This window comes from Aythya ferina (genome assembly GCF_964211825.1).
Source record: "Aythya ferina genome assembly, chromosome: 1".
Taxonomy (NCBI): Eukaryota; Metazoa; Chordata; class Aves; order Anseriformes; family Anatidae; genus Aythya; species Aythya ferina.
The window spans coordinates 45447700-45457391 of NC_140296.1; the positions used below are offsets into that span (position 1 = coordinate 45447700).

The following is a 9692-nucleotide window of genomic DNA, read 5'->3' on the forward strand; positions in this document are numbered from 1 at the left end:
CGCCGTCCTCCTTTACCGAGCAAAGGGAAAAGAAAGAAAACTCTTAAGAAAGAAAAAGCAACGCAAAGAGACCCAAAGCAAAACAAACGCAGTAGCATCATCACCGACAGTTTTCGCCTTCGGGTTTGTTGTTCGGATTTTTTTTGTTTTCCTTCTGAAAGTTGTGACTTAGGTTGGTCGGTTTGTGGCTGTTGCTGTCACGGTATTTATTGGTGTGTGTCTGTGTGGTTACGCTCTAAGTTGCTCTTTCTCCCACTTTCTGCCGGAGGGGGGGGGGATCTGAGTTGGGAGTGGGGGGGGGGAGAAGGGGGAGAAGGGGGATGGGGCTGCAGAAGTGACCCCCGCGGCTTCCTAGAGCATTTCCACCTCCTCCCTCCTCCTGCTTCTCGGTGGTGTCCCGGCGTCTTTGCGTTTTAATAATTGAGAGCGGCTCCCCCCGCATCCCCCCCCCGCCCCTCACTCCCCCCCCTCCCCGCACCCCCTCTCTTCGAGTACTTCGCGTTTATTTCTACATCGTCCCTCGGTCCCCGGCAGCTTCCCACGGCCTCGCGGGGGACAGCGGCGGTCCCTGCGTGTCCCCCCCCCAAAAAAAAAAACACAGTCCCTCTCCCCGCAGCCGGGGCCGCCCCTCCCGGCCCCCTCCCCTCTTTTTTTTTTTTTCTTTTTCTTTTTGTTTAGTAGGTGGCGGAAAACTTCATCCTTTTCTGCTTCTGTCTCTGGTTGCAAAACCAAACCCGCACCACGTTCTTTTTGAGGTCCAATTTCTCGGCGATGGCGGCGATCTTCTCGGAGGAGGGCCGGGGCTGGACGGCGAAGTAAGCCTCCAGGGAGCGCTTCTCCGGGGCGGCGATGGAAGTCCGCTTGCGCTTCTTCTCGCCCCCGTTGAAGAGCTCGGGCTTGTTCATTTTTTCCCGCTGGGCGCCCTCGGCCTCCTCCAGCCAGGCCTGCAGGATGGGCTTGAGGGCGATCATGTTGTTGTGGGACAGGGTGAGCGACTCGAAGCGGCAGATGGTGCTCTGGCTGAGCGAGCCCACGCCCGGGATCTTCAGGTTGGCCAGCGCCGAGCCCACGTCGGCCTGGGTCACCCCCAGCTTGATGCGGCGCTGCTTGAAGCGCTCGGCGAAGGCCTCCAGCTCCCGCGGGTCCGTGTCCGAGTCGCAGATGGAGGCCAAGCCGGCCGCCCCCACCACGGCCGCCGCCGAGGCCACCTGCCCCGCCGCGCCGTGGTGCGCGGCCACCAGCCCCGGGTGCGGCAGCCCCGACGGCATGTTCATGGCGGCCGGGTGCGAGAGGTGGCCCAGGCCGTGCATGTGCGGGTGCGGGTGGGCCGACGACGAGATGAGGCCCCCGCCGCCCCCGCCGCCGCCGCCGCCGCCGCCGCCGCCTCCCCCGCCGCCGCCGCCGGCCCCGCCGCCGCCGCCGCCCGCCCCGTCGTGGCCGCCGCCGCCGCCGGCTCCGCCGCCCCCCCCGGCCGGCATGAGGGCCAGGGCCGGGGAGGTGATGTGGTCGAGGAGGTCGCCGGGCTCCAGCGCCTGGTGGTGGTGGTGGTGGTGGTGGTGGTGGTGCGCCAGGGGCACGGTGGAGGTGGAGGTGCAGGGCACGCTGTTCATGGTGTGGTAGGTGGCGTCGGGCTTGAAGGGGTGGCTCTTGCCCTGCGACACGGCGATGTCGACGGCGGCCAGAGCCTCGGCCCGCGCCAGCAGGGTCTCATCGAGGCTGGCGAAGATATTGCTCTGCAGCTGCAAAGGGACACAAAACAGAGCGGGGTGCGGGGAGGGCGCCGCGGGGCACAACAGGGGCGACCGGCGGCCAGGGGACAGGGGAAGACAGGGGGGAGCCCCCGAGGGGAGAGGGGGGCGAGGGAGGTCGGGGGGACCGAGCGGGGAGCCGGGGGAGGCATGCGGAGGGTGGGGAGGGGGGCGAGCGAGCGGGGGACAGCGCGGGGAAGGGGCAAGGGAGGGGAGAGGGATGGGAGAGGGACGGGGGACGACAACGAGAGGGAGTGAAGGAGGGAAAGGAGAAGCCAAGAGTCGGCCGGGGGAGGATCCGGGAAAAAAAAGAGAGAGGTGCGAAGGGGACAAATGAAAAGGAAAAAAAAAAAAAAAAAAAAAAAGAGGAAAGAAAAAGAAAGGGGGAAAAAGAAGAAGAAGAGGAGGGAGGAGAAGAAACGGATCTGTAACTCTCAGCTGGGGAATTATGTCAAACACAAGAGCACATAAAGCGCATTCCTTTTCAGAGGCCGAGTCATAAAAATTAATACAGAAAGTGGATGAAGTCGGAGACTCGTGTGAACACCGCTTTCAAAAAAGATCACAGGCGCTCAGATGATTGCAGAGGAAGACATGAAAAAAACATTAAGCGCCGCTTGTCAAAATGTGCCTCGCAGCGGTTTTTTTATTAATGCACATACACATACATGCAGTGTACAGGAAAGAGAGAGAGAGAGAGAGAGAGAGAAAGAGTGCGTGCGTGCGTAACAGAGAAAGAAAGAAAGAAAGAACAGAACAAGAAGGAGGAAAAGAAAAGGAAGAAGAGGGCTGCAGCTGCCTGTCCCTTACCGGTGGAGTTGGTAGACATGCTCTTCTTATTGCTTCCGAGCTGGAGTGTAGAGAGGGGTATTTGTGCTCAGGTAGGGTGGGATGCATGGCAAAATGCGGCTGCTTGCTGTTCATGGACATCATCTTGAAGGCTTGGCATGTAAATCCACAAACACTCCTCAAGTCGGGGCAAAAGTGCTCTCGGGGCGCTCTCCTCCCGACGGGGCTCGGGGAGGGGGGGGGGATGCCGAGGACTAGGACGACGGCGGCGGCGGCGGCGGCGGTGGCGGCTCCGGGGACCCTGCCCCCTCGGCCGCCTCTGCCGGGGTGGCCGGGGCCGGGGCTGGGGTGGGCTCCCTGCGGCCCCCGCCTCTCCTCACTCCGCTGCCTGCCGCTGCCCGGCGCCGGGCGCGCTGCGCTGCGCTCTGCGCGCACCTGAGCCCCGCATCCCGTGGCTACAGCCGGGCGGGCTCTCGCGAGAGCGCGGCGGCTCCGGCTTTGACAGGCATCAGCTGTCTCCCCCCCTTCCTCCTCCTCCTCCTCCTCCTTCCCCTCCTCCTCCTCCTCCTCCTCCTCCTCCTCCTCCTCCTCTTTTCCCTTCCGCCGCCCCCCGCTCCCTGCCTCCCCGCGCCTTGTTGCATCTCCCGCAGCGCTCGCACCCTTCGCAGCGCCGGCACCTGTGGCTGCCGGGAGGTGCTGAGCAGGGTGCTGAGCAGGGGGATGCGCGGGGAGATGCGCGGAGGACTCGCTGCTTCCCAGGCTTGCACCTGGAGAAGGGTCCCGGCGACGGGCACGGCTTTGAGGAGGCCGGCGATGCCCGCACGGCTTCGTCCCCCCCTCCCCGTGTAGTTTTTGTGTCGGGCACTGCTTGCGGCGGCCGCTTGGCCCGCCAGGAGCCTGCTGCACGGGGAGCGCTCCTCAGGGGAGGCGGTGCGTCTGTCTGTCTGTCTGCTTGTCTGCTCGCTGCTCCCCTGCGAGACCCTGCTCCTCCAGCGTGGGAAAAACAAATTGCCAAACCAAAACGGCATGGTCTGAAGAGGAAAACAGCCACAGACAGAACCTTCTTTTCTTTCTTTCTTTCTTTCTTTCTTTCTTTCTTTCTTTCTTTCTTTCTTTCTTTCTTTCTTTCTTTCTTTCTCTCTCTCTCTCTCTCTCTCTCTCTCTCTCACTCTCTCTTCTCCTTCCTTCCGTCCTTCCTTCCTTCCTTCTGTCTCCCTCTTTCACCTCTTTCACTTCCACCCCCCTTTCTGTCTTGCTAAAGGGGAAACTCTAGATGCAAGAAACAAGTCGATTGCTACTTGCAAAGTTTCAGCCTGAAAAGAAAAAGTAATCTGAGAAAAACTTTCTCTCTTTTTGTCTTTCTCTCTTTTTGTCTTGTTCCTTCTTTCTTTCTTTCTTTCTTGCTTTCTTGCTTTCTTGCTTTCTTGCTTTCTCTCTCTCTCTCTTTTTCTCTCTCTTTCTCTCTTTCTTTCCGTCTTTCTGTCTGTCTTTCTGTCTGTCTCTCCTCTCTTTTCCCTCTCCCTCTGTGTTTTATTCTTCGAGCACTTTCCCATTTGACTGAAACGGTCCTGGAGAGCGACAGTAGAGCCAACAACCTTCCCTTCCTTTTCCAAGTGACATTTGGGGCTACCGCCCCGTTATAGAGCAGATTCTTTTTATCCTCTCAGCCGCCTTACGGACTTGTGTAAACTCGTAGCCCAAACCCCCGGGGGAGCGATGCGGGGAGGGTCCCGTCCCCCGGGGCAGGAGGAGCCGCCCGGGGTGGCGGCGGCCCCGGGGGGCTCCGGACGGCTCCTGCCGGCCTCCCCCTGGGCGTGTGGGAGGCCGAAAGGGCGAGCACGAGTCGAGTCCACGTTTGTCTCCATAAACCCTTCCCCAGCTCCCCGGCCAGCCCGAGAGGAAGGAGGGAACGAGTGCCAATTACTTGGGCGAGAGGGAGCCAGGTCTCCATCCATTACCGCCTCCCCTGGGATGCCTGCGTGCAGCTCGCCTCGGAGGGGGGCACCGGAGGCAGAGACACCGCTCCTGGGCTCCCCTTATTTACCGAAACCATTGCAGCAGGGCAGCCAAGTATCACCTCATGCGGATTTATTTCTTCATTTCTTCTTTTTCCTTTTTTTTTTTTTATTTCTTTTTTTAAAGTCGTAACTTATTCCTAAGCTACCATACCTGGTAAAGAGAAAGTCTCCCGGGAAGGGGAGGAAGAGGAAGGTGGGAGGCACCACCACCTTTCGCCAAGTTGCTGGGAAGTGCCCAGCTCCCGAATAATATTAATAAAAATAAATAGATAAAATAATAATAATAATAATAATAATAAAAAAGCCGAGCGTCCCAGCTTTCCCTGGCCTGCAGCACCCACAGGAACTGCGGCGCTGGGGAAAGGGACCCCCAAAACCCTGTGGGGGGGGGGGGGTTGGGGCGGCGTCCCCCGGGGGCTTCCTGCTGCCACGGGCTGCGCTGGGAAGTTTTGGGAACTTTTTGTCTGCAGTGCGGCGAGGAGGAGGCAGAGGCCACGGGGAGGGAGAGGTATTATTATTATCATTATTATTATTACCATCATTATTATTATCATCATTATTATTAATTTCATAATCTTCACCATCATTATTCCTTTCTGTCCAGACAGCGCTCGCTCTGCCCGGCTCGTCACTTTCCAAGCCCTAGAGCAAAAACTTCCCTTCGCAGTCCCTGGGACATTTCCTGACCATGATTTCGGGAGAGGGAAGCTCAAACGCCGGGGGCGCTGCCCCCCCTTACCGCCCTTCCCCTGCTCTTACGGCCCGAGATGCTCGGTACAGGAGGCATATATCTGCTCGTAAGACATCCACTTGTCTCCCGCAGTTTTCTCCGGCTTCCAAGGCAAGGAATAGGCAGATTTCCTTAATTGACTGAACTGCCTATCTCGAGAAAGTAATAAAGTAACCCCTTATTCCCACAGTGAACCGATTTATAAATTAATTACTGTAACCCATTGTATTTGATTTCTCTTTTTAGGATTCCCCAAAGATGAATATACTAAAGCCTGGGATATTAAGTATTAACGTCTGATCAGAGTTTGCTATACAGCCTGACTTTTTAAAAAAGAAGTCAATGTGGGGCTTATAGAACCGCTCATTGTAAACCTCCTGGATATTTTTATTCCACCAAACATTAGCTTTGCATTTTTTACTGTCGCGGTATTTGTCCTACCCCGAGTGTCAGTGAGAGCACCGAGAGAAAACCTACAGTACATGTGTTATTTGGTGAAGTTCACGGAAAGTCAATATCCCATTTAGTGTAAAAGCTATTTTCCCTTTAGATGATAAAAATCAACCTTCTGAAGGAAAAAAAAAAAAAATAACCCTTTGGGTGAATGCACAAAAAGTATTTCCATGTCCTAATGAGGACTTTCCTTACATCAGCAAAGACCTGCTAATTACTGATGTACAAGCTGCAATAATTGCTTTTGCAGCCAAAGTGTAGAGTGTTGTCATATTAAAAATTGAAACGCCCGGTGGTGATTGGTGTCCCAAGGTGGCTGGCGACATCCCTTTCGGGAAGGCAGGGGGCCGATGGGGAGCCCCGCAGCCTGTGGCTACCAAACTTCTTCCTCGCCCCCCCTCTTCAGCGGTGTCCCCCCCTCCGGCAAAACCCCTCCCGGCCCATGCTCGCCCTCAGCACCGGCTCCGTGGGGGTCCCGGTGAAGGACGAGGGGCTCAGAGGGGCTCGGGGAGGCCGCCGGCCAAGTCCAGCCCCCCCCCCAGCTGCCAAAATGGGGCTTGGAGTCCCGTCCCCCCCCCCTACTCCCGGCGCGAATCAAAGCGAGGGGCTGGGAAGTAGTTGCCTTGTCATGTAACACATTGCCCTGATTTATTATAAAATTTTAACGAAATCATGCATATTTTAACAGCCTTTAATCACTGCATGAAAATTTAATTCATGAACTGTAGCGCGTTTAAATAAATGAAGTGTTAATTCATTAGGATTAATTAATTTGTTAAAGGATTGTGTGCAAGGTTAAGGTGGGAGAGAAACTCTTTGTTAGTTTCGCGTCTTAATCACCAGGTTTTGGTAACAGAAAAGGGGGGGGGGGGAAACACTGCCTGGGGCGGCAGCACCGATGGGAAGGGTGAGACCCCCCCTTTCTTCTCCCCCCATCCCCGGCCGGTTCCTCCCCGTGCCGCCTCCCTCCAGCAGCGGGGACCAGCGGGACCCCCCCTCCGCCCCCCATTTCCCCGGACCCCGGGCTTTGCCAGCGTCCCTTTGGGTGCCCCGAAAACCAGGAGAATGCAGGCAGCAGCCACGTAGCCTGCAAAAGCAGAAGAGGCAACGCTTTCTACCAAGAAAAAGCTGAAAAAAATCAGAAATAGTAAACTTTTTTTTTTTTTTTTTTTTTTCTGCCCAGCTTCATCCTCCCGTGCTACATTCCTGGCTGCCAAGGCACAGGCACGCTTTCCCCTGCAGCAGCTGTTCTTGCTTCTCTGTCCCTCTGCTGATGAAGGGTTTCCCAGTTGGCGTTAAGTGGCACCGAGGCAACAACGGTGGGACAGGGACAGCACCTCCCCAGTGGGCACCTTGCCCGTCACCTTTGACTGCAGGCTGTCCCTGGGATAACCCCAAATCCCCATTTCTGGTTACCTTGGAGTTACTTTTCCTCCTCTCCAAGCCTGGGAGAGGAGAGGGGAGGAGAGGAGAGGGGAAGAGAGGAGAGGAGCCTGAGTGTATTCACTTGGGGCATTTCTACACCAAGGTGTGTTGGCTTCATAGCTTGCAAGACATTTGCATTAGCCACAGTGCAGAGAAGGTGTGTAAAGACTTCTCCAAGCCTTTGGCTGATGGGAGTCAGAGGCAGGACTCTTTTCTAGCAGCAGCAACACGCTTTGATGCTGTGTGAGCATTAAGATCGGAATAAGTTGATTCAAACTGCCTTAATTATATTATTTGGTGTGAGAAACAACTAAAATAGAGAAGTGGGGTGCAAGTTAGTGCACCTTGTATTACGGACATAAGCTGTACACTAGCCCTCAATCCCCTTTTGAAGATACTTTAAAAAAGAAAAAGACAATAAAACACAGTAAAACCCAGACATATCCCAAGTCGGTATCTGATGCCAATCAGTAGAGTGACTGTAGCACAAGCTTCGATCTGAGGAAGCAGCAGCAAGCAGAACCAGGCTCTCTCGAGGCCTTCAGGGAGCTGGGGAGGAACAGGTCATCTGCCAGATATCCCGTGGGTAAAACCATCTGCAAAGAAGCCAAAACCTGACCCATATGTTGAATACAGCCCAACAGCTTCTACCAGTGATGAGCTGAGGCTGGCAGCAATCTCACCCTCTGTAGCATCAGTACCCCCAGAGCGCGTTCTTCTACGTCGAAACCTGCAAGTTGCCTGGTATTTAGTATAGCAAGTATAATTAGATTGAGTAAAACATTTACGAGCTATTAGATATCATTAGACATCACCACTTTGAAAAATCTCCTGTCTTAATCAAAATTGCGATACTTAAGTTTTAGATCTTGTATATTCCAAGCCTACATTACTACACATAACTATCATAAAAAAATGGATAGCAACGGACCCTTGTTTAGGCTTTTATTCAGAGAATATGGTAAGTACAGCAAGAGACCAAGCAAGCACAGCATTGACAGAATGCAACCCAGAGAACTGAAGCCCCCCATATGGCTAATAAATTTATAACTGAGGAAACCTGTAACCGAGGAAATTCATTAACCTTTTTGAATTGAAATAGGGTAGATTGGATGTAAGGAAGAAATTTTTCATGACGAAGGTGGTGAGACGCTGGAACAAGTTGCCCAGAGAAGTAATGAATGCCCCACCAAAGTCACGTTGGAGGGGGCTCTGGGCAGCCTGATCTAATGGCATATGTCCCTGCTCACAGCAGGGGGATCCAACAGGGTGATCTTCAAGGGTCCCCTCCAAGCCAACCCATTCTGTCATTACATAGAGCTAATTTTTTGAAGTTGTTAATGCACCAACTACTCTGCCAAACTTTAGGCCAAAACGAACACAATCTACATTAACCAAAATAAAATGCAGAATTTACAGTGGGGTCGCTGTTTTAAAACAAAACAAATAAACAAACAAATAAACATAACCGAGATTAAGATACAAGAATTCAGGTATGTTTAAGCTTCCCAAGTCATGAAACACAACAAGCTCCCACTTACAGCACTGGATGCAGTCACAACCTACTCGCTGTTTTTGCATTTGAAATCTGAGTGTGAGTGAGCACAGCTGGGAAACAGCCTGTTATAGACTACTACACTAAGTCTTGCCACAGTGCTGGAAGTTACCATCCCTGAGCAAACGGAAACCCAGAACTTGTCCTCAAACATCTCTTTGTCTCTGCTTGAGAATGAGATATAAAGTTTATGACCGTGACCTTCAGATTTATTTATTTTTCCTAATCCTAGGCTCCTCTTTTTCATCTATCCAGTTGCCTGACATGTAAAGCTAAAATGCTCATTTTGAAGGACAAGCCCATAAGTGGTGTTCCTGACCAAAAGACTAGGAAGTAGCATTAGAAAAGCTTTTTCCTTTATTCTAGCTTGATTTCACATGTATCAGTTGTATTCATATTCTCATCTCTGAAAATTACCTTTGAAGAAGTATACAATTCTTCTTTGAAGAAGTACACAATGAACCACTGCAACGCATCCTGCCAAACCACAGTGAAGCAATAGTGACCTTAACACTTACATTGATTGTTTAGCAATATAAAGATATTTTAGAAATGTATTTGAGATACCCTCACCTCTTCCCTGAAAGGGTGAAATCAAGGCAGCATCTTTTGACTTAGTGAAACTGGCTAAAGTATCAGCTCATGTCCAGATGTTTATTAAGGATGCTTCTTTATTTCAGAAAAAGTGAAAATAAAAACCTAAATTAAAACAGAATAACTAGATTTTTCTTCAAAGATTAAAATCCAGGTGGTACACTGTGGAAAGTAGTATACAAAAAGCACAATGTCATACTGCATGTCACCAGGAAAGATACCTTGCATGTATGGCCTGAATGATTTTTTGGTAATTTTATTTCTCCAAAAACAAAACAAACAGGCAAACAAACAAAAAAGAGTCCCACTTCAAAACAAAAACCCTGATTGCAATGTGTGCACACATTCATGCAGTATGAAATGTAATTCCTGGTCAAACT

General features: G+C 52.6%; 1 protein-coding gene across 1 annotated transcript; it reads right to left on the minus strand.

Moving 5' to 3' along the window:
• Positions 1-674: 674 nt before the first annotated feature.
• Positions 675-2737, minus strand: POU4F1 (POU class 4 homeobox 1; the record flags this gene model as incomplete). The annotated part of the gene is made up of 2 exons (XM_084503259.1): positions 2559-2737; positions 675-1739 (listed from the first exon to the last, which is right to left on the minus strand). The coding sequence occupies exons 1-2, from the start codon at positions 2679-2681 to the stop codon at positions 675-677; spliced, it is 1188 nt and encodes a 395-aa protein (XP_084359385.1). The 5' UTR covers positions 2682-2737.
• Between the last annotated feature and the right edge of the window lie 6955 nt (positions 2738-9692).